Source organism: Oncorhynchus masou, chromosome 33 (assembly GCF_036934945.1).
Source record: "Oncorhynchus masou masou isolate Uvic2021 chromosome 33, UVic_Omas_1.1, whole genome shotgun sequence".
Lineage (NCBI taxonomy): Eukaryota > Metazoa > Chordata > Actinopteri > Salmoniformes > Salmonidae > Oncorhynchus > Oncorhynchus masou.
In genome coordinates, this window is record NC_088244.1 from 13,233,469 (window position 1) to 13,249,808 (window position 16,340).

General features: G+C 43.6%; 2 protein-coding genes and 1 pseudogene across 2 annotated transcripts; all 3 read left to right on the forward strand.

The window, feature by feature from the left end:
- The first annotated feature begins 3,461 nt into the window (after nucleotides 1-3,461).
- On the forward strand, nucleotides 3,462-4,992 carry LOC135527858 (E3 ubiquitin-protein ligase TRIM39-like; annotated as a pseudogene).
- LOC135527415 (E3 ubiquitin-protein ligase TRIM15-like) lies at nucleotides 4,738-7,593 on the forward strand. The gene is made up of 3 exons (XM_064955955.1): nucleotides 4,738-5,019; nucleotides 5,148-5,382; nucleotides 6,168-7,593. The coding sequence occupies exons 1-3, from the start codon at nucleotides 4,738-4,740 to the stop codon at nucleotides 6,713-6,715; spliced, it is 1,065 nt and encodes a 354-aa protein (XP_064812027.1). The 3' UTR covers nucleotides 6,716-7,593.
- A 97-nt stretch (nucleotides 7,594-7,690) lies between these two features.
- LOC135527853 (E3 ubiquitin-protein ligase TRIM39-like) lies at nucleotides 7,691-16,289 on the forward strand. The gene is made up of 6 exons (XM_064956462.1): nucleotides 7,691-8,711; nucleotides 8,831-8,926; nucleotides 9,043-9,273; nucleotides 9,387-9,409; nucleotides 9,495-9,613; nucleotides 14,864-16,289. Exons 1-6 carry the CDS (start codon nucleotides 8,307-8,309, stop codon nucleotides 15,409-15,411), a joined length of 1,422 nt encoding a protein of 473 aa, XP_064812534.1. The 5' UTR covers nucleotides 7,691-8,306; the 3' UTR covers nucleotides 15,412-16,289.
- Nucleotides 16,290-16,340: the final 51 nt, after the last annotated feature.

Sequence of the window (16,340 nt, forward strand, 5' to 3'; positions counted from 1 at the left end):
CTGTCCCGGTGTAAAAATATTTTGATGTGGGGTGCCGTCCTCAAACAATCGCATGGCATGATTTTGCTGTAATTGGACAGTGCATATGGATTAACAAGAATTTAAGCTTTCAACCGATATAAGCCCTGTGTACCTAAATGTTTAATATCCATAATTTCTATGATTATTTATTTGAATTGTGCGCCCTCCAGTTTCACCGGAAGTTGTCGCACTAGCAGGACGCCAAGGCCTAAAAGGTTAAATCAAATCAAATTTAATTTAATTTTGTTGGTCACATACACGTGTTTAGCAGATGTTATTGTGGGCGTTGTGAAATGCCTGTGCTTCTAGTACACTGCCAAATACATTTAAACTCAGTTTTTCACAATTCCTGACATTTAATCCTAGTAAAAATTCCCTCTCTTAGGTCAATTAGGATCACCGCTTTTATTTAAGAATGTGAAATATCAGAATAATCAGAGATTTTCGTCAGCTTATATTCTTTCATCACATTCCCAGTGGGTCAGAAGTTTACATACACTCAAGTAGTACTTGTTAGCATTGCCTTTAAATTGCTTAACTTGGGTCAAACGTTTCGGTAGCCTTCCACAAGCTTCCCACAATAACTTAGGTGAATTTTGGCCCATTCCTCCTGACAGAGCTGGTGTAATTGAGTCAGGTTTGTAGGCCTCCTTGCTTGCACACGCTTTTTCAGTTCTGCCCACAAATGTTCTATAGGATTGATGTCAGGGCTTTGTGATGGCCACTCCAATACCTTGACTTTGTTATCCTTAAGCCATTTTGCCACAACTTTGGAAGCATGCTTGGGGTCATTGTCCATTTGGAAGACCCATTTGCGACCAAGCTTTAACTTCCTGACTGTGGTCTTGAGATGTTGCGTCAATATATCCATATAATTTTCCTACCTCATAATGCCATCTATTTTGTGATGTGCACCAGTCCCTCCTGCAGCAAAGCACCCCCACAACATGATGCTGCCACCCCCGAGCGTCATGGATGGTGTTCCTCGGCTTGCAAGCCTCCCCCTTTTTCCTCCAAACATAATGATGGTCATTATGGCCAAACAGTTCTATTTTTTTTTCATCAGACCAGAGGTAATTTCTCCAAAAGTACAATCTTTGTCCCCATGTGCAGTTGCCAACCATAGTCTGGCTTTTTTATGGAGGTTTTGGAGCAGTGGCTTCCTCCTTGCTGAGTGTCCTTTTAGTAGGTCATGTCGATATAGGACTCGTTTTACTGAGGATATAGATACTTTTGTGCCTGTTTCCTCCAGCATCTTCACAAGGTCTTTTGCTGTTGTTCTGTGATTGATTTGTACTTTTCGCAACAAAGTATGTTCATCTCTAGGAGACAGAACGCATCTCCTTCCTGACGGCTACGTGTGCACATGGTGTTTATACTTGTGTACTATTGTTTGTACAGATGAACGTGGTACCTGCAGGCATTTGGAAATTTCTCCCAAGGATGAACCAGACTTGTGGAGGTCTTCTTTTCTGAAGTCTTGGCTGATTTCTTTTGATTTCCCCATGATTTCCAGCAAAGAGGCACCGCGTTTGAAGGTAGGCCTTGAAATACATTCACAGGTACAACTCCAATTGACTCAAATGATGTCAGTTAGCCTATAGGAAGATTCTAAAGCCATGACATAATTTTCTGGAATTTTCTAAGTTGGTTCAAGGCACAGTCAACTTAGTGTATGTAAACTTCTGACCCACTGGAAATGTGATAAAGTGAAATGTAAGTGAAATAATCTGTCTGTAAACAATTGTTGGAAAAATGACTTGTCATGCACAAAGTCATGCCAAAACTATAATTTGCTCACAAGAAATGTGTGGATTGGTTGAAAAACGAGTTTTAATGACTCTAACCTAAGTGTATGTAAACTACCGACTTCAAAACATTTCACAACAAACCTAACAATAATACCTCACAAACGTTTACTGCACAATCGAGAGCGTCCTGTCAGGCTGTATCACCGCCTGGTACGGCAACTGCACCGCCCTCAAATGCAAGGCTCCCCAGAGGGTAGTGCGGTCTGCACCACGCATCACCGGGGGCAAACACCTCCCCTCCAATACCCGATGTCACAGGAAGGAGAAAAAGATCATCAATGACAACAACCACCGAGCCACTGCCTGTACACCCCACTATCATCTAGAAGGCGAGGTCAGTACAGGTACACCAAGGCTGGGACCAGGAGACTGAAAAACAGCTTCTATCTCAAGGTCATCAGACTGTTAAACAGCCATCACTAACACAGAGAGGCTGCTGCCTACATACTGACTCAAATCTCTGGCCACTTTAATAAATTGACTTAATAAAGGTATCACTAGTCACTTTAAATAACGCCACTATAATAATGTTTACATACTCTACATTAGTCATCTCATATGTATATTCTGTATTCTAAACCATCCACGGCATCTTGCCTATGCCGTACGGCCATCGCTCATCCATTTATCTGTACATATTCCTATTCATCCCTTTACATTTGTGTGTATAAAGTAGTTGTTGTGAACTTGTTAGATTACTTGTTGGTTATTACTGCATTGTCGGAACTTGAAGCACAAGCATTTCGCTACACTCACATTAACATCTGCTTATCATGTGTATGTGACCAATAAAATCTGATTTGATTTTAATTTGATTAATACACACAAATCTAAGTAAAGGAATGGAATTAAGAATATATAAATATATGGATGAGCAACATCAGAGCAAACGCTGTGGGAGAAAGGCAAGACTGCCAAATGCCTGCCTGATGCCCGTCCAAATTTACCCACAATCCTCAGCGTCCGTCCCTGTCCTTTGCTCCCAGAATGCAAAGCCTCTTAGACGCTGGGACCCCACCACAGTTTGGCTGGGACAAAAGAATTGTGTGAAATACCCGGCGGGCCTGTGCTTTATGGCTGGCAGCTTTACATATAAAACAGGCAGGCCTATCTGTCTCCTCGCAGGCTGCGGCCACAAAGTCCGAATCCCAGCTTTGAGCACTCTGAGGATCCTCACTCTGGAGTTCTGAGGAGAGACAGATTAACACCACCAAACACGGCTCCTATCCTCCTTCCTGACTGACGGAGGGATGGGTGAGGGAGGGGGGAAAAGCTGGAGGATAGTGTTACAGAGGAAAGTTTATCCTCGTGAATGTCTCTGACTTACTTTCACATGTTCTGTAGCAGAATAGCTGGCCCTTGGTCAGGGAGTTGGTTTGTTGTGTGGAGTCACCATCTTGCTCTTGGCAGACTGAATGTAAAAGTGAATCCAATGTAGGAGTTTCAGCTGCTGAAGTTGACTGCTTGCCACTTCCATACAGTTGCTGTCCATGGTGCTGAATTAAACAGAGACATAGATAGTCAGAATTCAGCTAACAGTCAAGTCAGATGAGGAGAAACGTTAGATCAGTTTATTTGGTCATTTTCATACACCTGGCATTTTGAAGCAATAAAATCCAGTTATATTTAAGTAAACACTGACATCTTGTGGAAGTGTCCTGCACAGACTCAAACTGATATAAAGACAACTCAGCAGAGCTCCACCCTACTCCTGCTTAACAGGAAGGAGAAACGCTCACAACAGAACAGCGCTGTAACATGCAGCAATTAAATATTCAGTGAACTGTCTTATGGGATGACCAAAAAACTTTGTAAACAAACAAGAATCAAAACAACAATTAATGGCTAAGGAACACCGTCATCCAAGTATAGATTTTGACTTTTTTAATGTAAAACTTCATCAAAAGACTTCCAAAGCCATAACAGAAAGATAAGCAGTGAGACATGGCCTCTAAAGCATCTATCTCCGAGGTTCTACTGTCCTGTGTGTCGTAACATCTTCAAGGATCCTGTGGTCCTGTTGTGTAGCCACAGCTTCTGTAAAGCCTGTCTGGAGGAATACTGGAAACAGAAGACATCTTGGGAATGTCCAGTCTGCAGAAAGAAATCATCAATGGAATTTCCCCCCTGTAACCTGGTTTTAATGAACCTGTGTGAGGCCTACTTACAGGACAGAAGCCAGAGAGCTTCAGCAGGGTCTGAGGTGCTCTGCAGTCAACACAGTGAGAAACTCAAGCTCTTCTGTCTGGAGGATAAACAGCCCATCTGTTTGGTGTGTCAAACTTCAAAAAAGCATAAAAGCCATGACTGCTGCCCAATAGATGAAGCTGTACTGGATCATAAGGTAGGAGATGTATTTAACGCTACTTGACTTACGGCATATATTGTGGAATGTGAATAAAGATCTGTGTGAATCCAATCCTTTTACCCACAGCATATCGTTGAAATGTTGTTTCATTCCAGGAGGAACTCAAGACTTCACTGAAGCCCTTACAGGAGAAATTGAAGGTCTTTGGAGAAGTTAAACTAACCTGTCATAAAACAGCCAACCACATCAAAGTAAGAATACAGAGTGAAGCTGAAATACAATGATACTGTGAAGATTTATCATAACCCTGTGGAATTATGGATAATCAATTATTTATATTTTTGACATTCCTCTCTACTGTCTCCAGAGCCAGGCCCAGCACACAGAGAGGCTGATTAAGATGAGGTTTGAGAAGCTTCATCAGTTTCTATATGAGGAAGAGAATGATTGAGAATCATACTTAGGTAGCCTGGTTTCCCACTTGTGTTTCGTGGGTGTTTAATTTCCGTGTCAGTGTTTGTTCCACACAGAACTGTTTGGTTATTTCACGTGTCGTTTATGGTTTTGTTTCAGTGTTCGCTTGTTTAAATAAAGAGCATGAACACATACCACGCTGCACATTTGTCCTCCGATCCTTACTACTCCTCCTCGTCGAGGAAGACAGTCGTTACAGAAACACCCACCACCAAAGGGTCAAGCAGATTGGTAACGGGCAGCAGCAGCGATCTCAGGACTCCTGGACATGGGAGGAAATTCTGGACCGCAAGGGACCCTGAGCTCAGGCTGGGGAATATAGCCGCCCCAAGGCAGAGCTGGAGGCAGCGAAAGCGGAGAGGCGGCGGTATGAGGAGGTTGGAAGCCCGAGGCAGCCCCAAAAATGTATTGGGGCGGCACACAGGGAGTGTGGCTAAGTCAAGTAGGAGACCTGAGCCAACTCCCGTGCTTACCGTGGAGAAAGAGGGACCGGGCAGGCACCGTGTTATGCCGTGAGGTGCACGGTGTCCCAGGTGCGCAGGCATAGCCCGGTGCGGTACATAGCAGCGCCTCGTATCGGCCGGGCTAGAGTGAGCATCGAGCCAGGTGCCATGAAGCCAGCTCAGCGCATCTGGTCTCCAGCGCGTTTCCTCGGGCCAGGGTACATGACACCAGCCCCACGCATGGTGTCCCCGGTTCGCCAGCACAGCCCAGTGCGGGCTATTCCACCTCACCGCACTGGCCTGGCTACGGGGAGCATTCAGCCAGGTAGGGTTGGGCAGGCTCGGTGCTCGAGACCTCAAGTGCACCATCACGGTCCGGTCTATCCGGTGCCACCTCCACGCACCAGCCCTCCGGTGGCAGCTCCCCGCACCAGGCTGTCTCTCCGTCTCTCCGTCTCCCCCCAACAGGTGCTCCCGTCTGTCCTGAGCTGCCAGAGTCTCCCGTCTGTCCTGAGCTGCCAGAGTCTCCCGTCTGTCCTGAGCTGCCAGAACCGTCCGTCACTCCGGCGCTGCCGGAGTCGCCCTTCACTCTGGACCTGCCGGAGTCTCCCGCCTGTCCGGTGCTGCCGGAATTTCCCGTCCATTAGGGACCCATTGCTAGGGTCCCCAGTCCGAGGTCGGTGGCGAGGGTCGCCGTGTTAAAGAGGCCACAGAGGCGGGGTAAAAGGCGGACAAAGACTATGGTGGAGTCGGGTCAACGTCCCGCGCCAGAGCCACCACCGCAGACAGCTGTCAATCGTTGTCCCTGATTGAGAACCATACTTAGGTAGCCTGGTTTCACGTTTGAGTTGTGGGTGTTTATTTTCTGTTCTGTGTTTTAGTTCACCGTTCAGGACTGTTTCATTTATCGTGTTTATTATTTTTTTTTGTATTCGTAAAAGGCATAATGAATACTTACCACGCTACACCTTGGTCCTCCTCTCTTTCTCCCAACGACGAACGTTACAATATAACACAAAGCATACAACACATAGCATTATATATCATATACAGTAATGTATTCCCTCTTCATTTTAATTAACATAGTGTGTTTGTGTTCTCTCTGTCCAGCTCCAGTGACTCTGGACCCCAACACTTCCCACCCACATCTCATCCTGTCTGATGATCTGACCAGTGTGAGATACAGTGATGAGAAACAGCAGCTTCCTGACAACCCAGAGAGGTTTGATGAGGAAGAAACTGTCCTGGGTTTTGAGGGTTTTAACTCAGGAACACACAGCTGGGACATTGATGTTGGGGAGAATATATACTGGTACCTGGGTGTGATCACAGAGTCTGTCCAGAGGAAGGGAGACAGTGGATATTGGGATGGATCCTGGGGTGTGTTGTTTGGTGGTGGTGATTATAAAACACATGTACCAAAGCAGCCACTCACTCCCCTCACAGTGAGACAGAATCCCCAGAGGATCAGAGTGCAGCTAGACTGGGAAGGAGGAAAGCTGTCCTTCTCTGACCCTGTCAATAACACACATCTACACACATTCACACACACTTTCACGGAGAGAGTCCTTCCATTCATCTGCACTGGCTTTTGTCCCCTCCCTCTCAGGGTTTTACCAGGGAAGGTGTCTGTATCAGTGGATACTGTCTCTGTCTGAATCAGGGACTAACAGGATGTAAATGAGTCAGTAACACTCACTGATGTCCTTCATTAAGATTCTCACAGAGGGAGGACACACTGTGATGTAGTAGAGGGGACCTTCGTCCATTAACTCAGGAGCACACAGCTGGGACATTGATGTTGGGGAGAATACATTCTGGTGCCTGGGTGTGACCCCAGAGTCTGTCTGGATCTTCCTCCATTAAGAACACTCCTGCTGAAACATTTGCACCTGTCAGAAAATCGTCACTATTATAATACTCTATCACAATAATCACTGTTAATATTACAATAATCATTATTCATATTACAATAACAATTATTCATATGACAATAATCACTATTAATATTAGAATAACCATTATTAATATTACAATAATCACTACTAATACTACAATAACCATTATTCATATTACAATAACCACTATTAATATTACAATAATCACTATTAATATTACAATAACCATTATTAATATTACAATAATCACTGTTACTATACAATAATCAATATTAATACTATTTATCTAACACTTTCACCTGTCAGACAATAATCTCTAACATCTGAACAAGTTTCCCAACATTTTAGTTGTGTGTTAACAGAGATTGGTCAAACAGTGGTAGTCATCACTATTATAGAATATAAATGTCACCTGTTGGTTGTTGGGTTTTCTTTTTACCACATTTGGATGTTGTCACTGGTTATGTCAACACTGGCATGTATCCCAGTCAACTTGGGCTCCCTGAAAAACATTTGCTGTACAGTGTTGTGGCCTTGGACCAAGACTCCGTTAACTAGCTTATTAACACCAACACATGTAACACATGTCTATGGATTGTAACACATTTTCATCAAATTAACATGTTAAATTATCTCAACGGTCTTCCATCTGTGTTGGATCATGGGGTTAAATTAAGATCAGCTGCACACAAATACTGTGTACACATACATGCACACACACGTACATACACAAGCACACATTCACAAACACAACTCCAGGCTCTTGTTTGGGGAGTTGGTTTGTTGTGTGGAGTCACCATCTTGCTCTTGGTAGACTGAATGTAAACTCCAGTCCAATGTAGGAGTTTCAGCTGCTGAAGTTGACTGCTTGGCACTTCCATACAGTTGCTGTCCATGGTGCTGAATTAACCAGAGACATAGATAGTCAGAATTCAGCTAACAGTCAAGTCAGATGAGGAGAAACCTTAGATCAGTTTATTTGGTACATTTCATAAACCTGGCCTTTTGAAGCAATAAAATCCAGTTATATTTAACCAAACACTGACATCTAGCGGAAATGTCCTGCACAGACTCAAACTGATATAAAGACAACTCAGCAGAGAGCTCCACCCTACTCCTGCTTAACAGGAAGGAGAAACGCTCACAACAGAACAGCGCTGTGACATGCAGCTATTTAGAATTTTTGGTAAACAACCAAGAATCAAAACAACAATTGAAGACTAAGGAACACCGTCAGGAAAACAGAGATTTCAGATAAGTTCAGATAAGTTTTCGAAAGTGAACCTCAGTCAAAAGAGTTCAGAAGTCAGAAGTGAAAGTAAACCTTCATAACAGAGATAAGCAGTGAGAAATGGCCTCTAAAGCTTCACTCTCCGAGGTTGATTTCTCCTGTCCAGTATGCTGTGACATCTTCAAGGATCCTGTGGTCCTGTTGTGTAGCCACAGCTTCTGTAAAGCCTGTCTGGAGGAATACTGGAAACAGAAGACATCTTGGGAATGTCCAGTCTGCAGAAAGAAATCATCAATGGAATTTCCCCCCTGTAACCTGGTTTTAAAGAACCTGTGTGAGGCCTACTTACAGGACAGAAGCCAGAGAGCTTCAGCAGGGCCTGAGGTGCTCTGCAGTCAACACAGTGAGAAACTCAAGCTCTTCTGTCTGGAGGATAAACAGCCCATCTGTTTGGTGTGTCAAACTTCCAAAAAGCATAAAAGTCATGACTGCTGCCCAATAGATGAAGCTGTACTGGATCATAAGGTAGGAGATGTATTTAACGCTACTTGACTTACGGCATATATTGTGGAATGTGAATAAAGATCTGTGTGAATCCAATCCTTTTACCCACAGCATATCGTTGAAATGTTGTTTCATTCCAGGAGGAACTCAAGACTTCACTGAAGCCCTTACAGGAGAAATTGAAGGTCTTTGGAGAAGTTAAACTAACCTGTCATAAAACAGCCAACCACATCAAAGTAAGAATACAGAGTGAAGCTGAAATACAATAATACTGTGAAGATTTATCATAACCCTGTGGAATTATGGATAATCAATTATTTATATTTTTGACATTCCTCTCTACTGTCTCCAGAGCCAGGCCCAGCACACAGAGAGGCTGATTAAGATGAGGTTTGAGAAGCTTCATCAGTTTCTATATGAGGAAGAGAGAGCCAGGATAGCTGAACTGAAGGAGGAAGAGAAGCAGAAGAGTCAGATGATGAAGAAGAAGATTGAGAAGATGAGCAGAGAGATATCATCACTTTCAGACACAATCAGAACCATAGAAGAAGAGCTGGGAGCTGAGGACATCTCATTCCTGCAGGTAAGGACTAATCTACCTATAAATCAACTGCTATCAATTATGAAATAAATATTGTAGTAATTGATTTTCTAAGATCAATGCATCTTTAAACGTGTTATTTTGTTTCCCTACAGAACTACAAGGATACAGTGAAAAGGTAAGGGGACTTTATTATGTCTCTCTCTTCTCTGTGGTTCTGTATCAAACCCCACAGCAACACTGACTCCTGAATGTTCTTCCAGAGCCCAGTGTACACTGCCAGATCCAGAGAGGGTTTCAGGAGCGCTGATCGATGTGGCAAAGCACCTGGGAAACCTGCAGTTCAGAGTCTGGGAGAAGATGCAGGGAGTAGTTCAGTACAGTAAGTAGGTCTTTGAGATATAATGGGTATTAAACACTGAGTGTACAAAACATTAAGAACAACAGCTCTTTCAAAGATAAGGCTATGATCCCTTATTGATGTCACTTGTTAAATCCACTTCAATCATTGTAGATAAAGGGGAGGAGACAGGTTTAAGAAGGATTTTTAGCCCTTGAGACAGTTGAGAAATGGATTGTGTATGTGTGCCATTCACAGGGGGAATAGGCAAGACGTAAGTGCCTTTGAATGGGTATGGTAGTTGGTGCCAGGGACACTGGTTTGTGTCAAGAACTGCAACTCTGCTGGGCTTTTCACGCTCAACATTTTCCCGTGAATATCTACAATGATCCACTATGGGAAGCATTGGATTCAACATGCGCCAGCAAACTGAATATTAGGAATGTGTTCTTAAATGTTTTGTACACAGTGTATATTGGACCAATACTGTAACTCTCCAATACTGAAAAAAATAGAGAGTGAATGATATTTAGAATTACCTATATTCTGCCCTTGAGTTGCGTTCCCATGCAAAACGAGACAGATAGCTAACAACTGTCTTCAATAAAACTCCCAAGGCCTGACTTTTCTTGAATTAATATATTGAAAATGTTTATGTTGTGAAACTGCAAAATACAGAAAAGAATATACTTTAATATTCAATTCACGTCGAAATACTGTTGCTGTACATTATACATTTGAAGTTGCATAAATACAAAGCACGTGCTAAGGTACTGTAATGAAACAGACCTCGAACCCTCGACCTTCTCGCCCGAAGTCCAGCGCTCTATCGAAAGCATGTTCAAACGGCAGAGTCGATTTCCGCGATTATAAACCCCGGGTTGTTACAGTACCATGACTCTGGCATGATACCAAAGCATATAGCTAATTGTTACTCATATGGTAATTGGCTAACTTCTTTCATTACTCTAATAATATACAACCATCTCTGTAGAATAACAATGCATATTACACTAGAAACAGTAACACAACTACAAAATTGTATATTTTACCATTTGTTTGCATGACGCACGTGCAAAGTAATACAGCTGACAACATACATGAAAGGCAAGGCAATTTGTGTGAGTAAATGCAACCAACATTGATATGTAAGAAATTCTATCAATAACAACATTATCATCACTAGCAATATGCTTGAATCGAATTTACAAATGTTTTACGAGGCTGAAACGTGACAAGAGATCTGCACTGAAAGACCTGCACCGTTGCATTGTTTTTAGCTGCTTCTCGGCGTCTCCTCCTGTTGCCTTTTGCATGTCTCTTCCTGTTTTCCTTACAGTCTAAGTACCAGAAAGCTCCACTAGGGGGCGGAAAACACAGTGGAACACAATGAAATCCATTTAAACCATTGTATCCATTTAAATCCATTGAAACCATAAAATAATTACCTTCTAGGAGGATGGCAGCACAACCTACATAAAAAAACATACATTTGCTTTGTACGTTTTCAGAGGATCTTCCAATAAGTAATGTGCACATACAGTTGAAGTCAGAAGTTTATATACACCTTAGCCAAATGCATCTGTACTCAGTTTTTCACAATTCCTGACATTTAATCCTAGTAAAAATTCCCTGTTTTAGGTCAGTTAGGATCACCACTTTATATTAAGAATGTTAAATGTCAGAATAATAGTAGAGAGAATGATTTATTTCAGCTTTTATTTCTTTCATCACATTCCCAGTGGGTCAGAAGTTTACATAAACTCAATTGATATATAGTAACATTGCCTTTAAATTGTTTGACTTGGGTCAAACGTTTCAGGTAGCCTTCCACAAGCTTCCCACAATAAGGTGGGTGAATTTGGGCCCATTCCTCCTGACAGAGCTGGTGTAACTGTCAGAAGGAATGCTCCCCGTAGCCAGGCCCGTGCGGCGAGGTGGAATTGCCAGAGCTGCCGGTTTGTATAGGCCTCCTTGCTTGCACACGCTTTTTAAGTTCTGCCCACAATTTTTCTATGGGATTGAGGTCAGAGCTTTGTGATGGCCACTCCAATACCTTGACTTTGTTGTCCTTAAACCATTTTGACACAACTTTGGAAGTATGCTTGGGGTCATTGTCCATTTGGAAGACCCGTTTGCGACCAAGCTTTAACTTCCTGACTGATGTCTTGAGATGTTGCTTCAATATATCCACATAATTTTCCTACCTCATGATGCCATCTATTTTGTGAAGTGCACCAGTCCCTCCTGCAGCAAAGCACCCCCACAACATGATGCTGCCACCCCCGTGCTTCACGGTTGGGATGGTATTCTTCGGCTTGCAAGCCTCCCTATTTTTCCTCCAAACATAACGATGGTCATTATGGCCAAACAATTCTGGTCTTGTTTCATCAGACTGGAGGACATTTCTCCAAAAAGTACGATCTTTGTCCCCATGTGCAGTTGCAAACCGTAGTCTGGCTTTTTTATGGAGGTTTTGGAGCAGTGGCTTCTTCCTAGCTGAGCAGCCTTTCAGGTTATGTCTGCATTGTGTCCCACCACCCGCCAACCCCACTTTTTACGTTACTGCTACTCTCTGTTCATCATATATGCATAGTCACTTTAACCATACCTACATGTACATACTACCTCAATAAGCCTGACTAACCGGTGTCTGTATATAGCCTTGCTCCTCTTATTTTCAAATGTCTTTTTACTGTTGTTTTAATTCTTTACTTACCTACAAACACACACACATATACTTTTTTTTTTATCTCCGCACTATTGGTTAGAGCCTGTAAGTAAGCATTTCACTATAAGGTCTACCAACACCTGTTGTATTCGGTGCACGTGACTTTGATTTGATATAGGACTTGTTTTACTCTGGATATAGATACTTTTGTACCTGTTTCCTCCAGCATCTTCACAGGGTCCTTTGCTGTTGTTCTGGGATTGATTTGCACTTTTCACACCAAAGTACTTTCATCTGTAGGAGACAGAACGCGTCTCCTTCCTGAGAGGTATGACGGCTGTGTGGTCCCATGGTGTTTATATTTGAGTACTATTGTTTGTTCAGATGAATGTGGTACCTTCAGGCGTTTGGCAATTGCTCCAAAGGATGAACCAGACTTGTGGAGGTCTACAATTTTTTTCTGAGGTCTTGGCTGATTTCTTTTGATTTTCCAATGATGTCAAGCAAAGAGGCACTGAGTTTGAAGGTAGGCCTTGAAATACATCCACAGACACCTCCAATTGACTCAAATGATGTCAATTAGCCGAGCAGAAGATTATAAAGCCATGACATTTTCTGGAATTTTCCAAGCTGTTTAAAGGCACAGTCAACTTAGTGTATGTAAACTTCTGACCCACTGGAATTGTGATACAGTGAATTATAAGTGAAATAATCTGTCTGTAAACAATAGTTGGAAAAATGACTTGTGTCCTGCACAAAGTAGATGTCTTAACCGACTTGCCAAAACTATAGTTTGTCAACAAGACATTTGTGGAGTGGATGAAAAACAAGCTTTAATGACTCCAACCTCAGTGTTTGTAAACTTCCAACTTCAACAGTATATATGTCACGCTCTGACCTTAGTTCTTTTGTCTTTGTTTTAGTATGGTCAGGGTGTGCGTTGGGTGGGTTGTCTATATTATTTTTTCTATGATTTGTGATTTCTGTGTTTGGCCTGGTATGGTTCTCAATCAGAGGCAGTTGTCAATCGTTGTCCATGATTGAGAATCATACTTAGGTAGCCTGGTTTCCCACTTGTGTTTCGTGGGTGTTTAATTTCCGTGTCAGTGTTTGTTCCACACAGAACTGTTTGGTTATTTCACGTGTCGTTTATGGTTTTGTTTCAGTGTTCGCTTGTTTAAATAAAGAGCATGAACACATACCACGCTGCACATTTGTCCTCCGATCCTTACTACTCCTCCTCGTCGAGGAAGACAGTCGTTACAGAAACACCCACCACCAAAGGGTCAAGCAGATTGGTAACGGGCAGCAGCAGCGATCTCAGGACTCCTGGACATGGGAGGAAATTCTGGACCGCAAGGGACCCTGAGCTCAGGCTGGGGAATATAGCCGCCCCAAGGCAGAGCTGGAGGCAGCGAAAGCGGAGAGGCGGCGGTATGAGGAGGTTGGAAGCCCGAGGCAGACCCAAAAATGTATTGGGGGGCGGCACACAGGGAGTGTGGCTAAGTCAAGTAGGAGACCTGAGCCAACTCCCCGTGCTTACCGTGGAGAAAGAGGGACCGGGCAGGCACCGTGTTATGCCGTGAGGTGCACGGTGTCCCAGGTGCGCAGGCATAGCCCGGTGCGGTACATAGCAGCGCCTCGTATCGGCCGGGCTAGAGTGAGCATCGAGCCAGGTGCCATGAAGCCAGCTCAGCGCATCTGGTCTCCAGCGCGTTTCCTCGGGCCAGGGTACATGACACCAGCCCCACGCATGGTGTCCCCGGTTCGCCAGCACAGCCCAGTGCGGGCTATTCCACCTCACCGCACTGGCCTGGCTACGGGGAGCATTCAGCCAGGTAGGGTTGGGCAGGCTCGGTGCTCGAGACCTCAAGTGCACCATCACGGTCCGGTCTATCCGGTGCCACCTCCACGCACCAGCCCTCCGGTGGCAGCTCCCGCACCAGGCTGTCTCTCCGTCTCTCCGTCTCCCCCCAACAGGTGCTCCCGTCTGTCCTGAGCTGCCAGAGTCTCCCGTCTGTCCTGAGCTGCCAGAGTCTCCCGTCTGTCCTGAGCTGCCAGAACCGTCCGTCACTCCGGCGCTGCCGGAGTCGCCCTTCACTCTGGACCTGCCGGAGTCTCCCGCCTGTCCGGTGCTGCCGGAATTTCCCGTCCATTAGGGACCCATTGCTAGGGTCCCCAGTCCGAGGTCGGTGGCGAGGGTCGCCGTGTTAAAGAGGCCACAGAGGCGGGGTAAAAGGCGGACAAAGACTATGGTGGAGTCGGGTCAACGTCCCGCGCCAGAGCCACCACCGCAGACAGCTGTCAATCGTTGTCCCTGATTGAGAACCATACTTAGGTAGCCTGGTTTCACGTTTGAGGTGTGGGTGTTTATTTTCTGTTCTGTGTTTTAGTTCACCGTTCAGGACTGTTTCATTTATCGTGTTTATTTTTTTTTTTGTATTCGTAAAAGGCATAATGAATACTTACCACGCTACACCTTGGTCCTCCTCTCTTTCTCCCAACGACGAACGTTACAATATAACACAAAGCATACAACACATAGCATTATATATCATATACAGTAATGTATTCCCTCTTCATTTTAATTAACATAGTGTGTTTGTGTTCTCTCTGTCCAGCTCCAGTGACTCTGGACCCCAACACTTCCCACCCACATCTCATCCTGTCTGATGATCTGACCAGTGTGAGATACAGTGATGAGAAACAGCAGCTTCCTGACAACCCAGAGAGGTTTGATGAGGAAGAAACTGTCCTGGGTTTTGAGGGTTTTATTTCAGGAACACACAGCTGGGACATTGATGTTGGGGAGAATATATACTGGTACCTGGGTGTGATCACAGAGTCTGTCCAGAGGAAGGGAGACAGTGGATATTGGGATGGATCCTGGGGTGTGTTGTTTGGTGGTGGTGATTATAAAACACATGTACCAAAGCAGCCACTCACTCCCCTCACAGTGAGACAGAATCCCCAGAGGATCAGAGTGCAGCTAGACTGGGAAGGAGGAAAGCTGTCATTCTCTGACCCTGTCAATAACACACATCTACACACATTCACACACACTTTCACGGAGAGAGTCCTTCCATTCATCTGCACTGGCTTTTGTCCCCTCCCTCTCAGGGTTTTACCAGGGAAGGTGTCTGTATCAGTGGATACTGTCTCTGTCTGAATCAGGGACTAACAGGATGTAAATGAGTCAGTAACACTCACTGATGTCCTTCATTAAGATTCTCACAGAGGGAGGACACACTGTGATGTAGTAGAGGGGACCTTCGTCCATTAACTCAGGAGCACACAGCTGGGACATTGATGTTGGGGAGAATACATTCTGGTGCCTGGGTGTGACCCCAGAGTCTGTCTGGATCTTCCTCCATTAAGAACACTCCTGCTGAAACATTTGCACCTGTCAGAAAATCGTCACTATTATAATACTCTATCACAATAATCACTGTTAATATTACAATAATCATTATTCATATTACAATAACAATTATTCATATGACAATAATCACTATTAATATTAGAATAACCATTATTAATATTACAATAATCACTACTAATACTACAATAACCATTATTCATATTACAATAACCACTATTAATATTACAATAATCACTATTAATATTACAATAACCATTATTAATATTACAATAATCACTGTTACTATACAATAATCAATATTAATACTATTTATCTAACACTTTCACCTGTCAGACAATAATCTCTAACATCTGAACAAGTTTCCCAACATTTTAGTTGTGTGTTAACAGAGATTGGTCAAACAGTGGTAGTCATCACTATTATAGAATATAAATGTCACCTGTTGGTTGTTGGGTTTTCTTTTTACCACATTTGGATGTTGTCACTGGTTATGTCAACACTGGCATGTATCCCAGTCAACTTGGGCTCCCTGAAAAACATTTGCTGTACAGTGTTGTGGCCTTGGACCAAGACTCCGTTAACTAGCTTATTAACACCAACACATGTAACACATGTCTATGGATTGTAACACATTTTCATCAAATTAACATGTTAAATTATCTCAACGGTCTTCCATCTGTGTTGGATCATGGGGTTAAATTAAGATCAGCTGCACA

Coding starts and splice junctions, on each gene's coding strand:
- LOC135527853 (XM_064956462.1), top strand. CDS start 8,307: ATGGCCTCTAAAGCTTCACTCTCCGAGGTTGATTTCTCCTGTCCAGTA. Junction 8,712..8,830: donor AAGCTGTACTGGATCATAAG/GTAGGAGATGTA, acceptor GTTTCATTCCAG/GAGGAACTCAAGACTTCACT. Junction 8,927..9,042: donor AAACAGCCAACCACATCAAA/GTAAGAATACAG, acceptor TACTGTCTCCAG/AGCCAGGCCCAGCACACAGA.
- LOC135527415 (XM_064955955.1), top strand. CDS start 4,738: ATGAACACATACCACGCTGCACATTTGTCCTCCGATCCTTACTACTCC. Junction 5,020..5,147: donor CCCGAGGCAGCCCCAAAAAT/GTATTGGGGCGG, acceptor ACGGTGTCCCAG/GTGCGCAGGCATAGCCCGGT. Junction 5,383..6,167: donor TACGGGGAGCATTCAGCCAG/GTAGGGTTGGGC, acceptor CTCTCTGTCCAG/CTCCAGTGACTCTGGACCCC.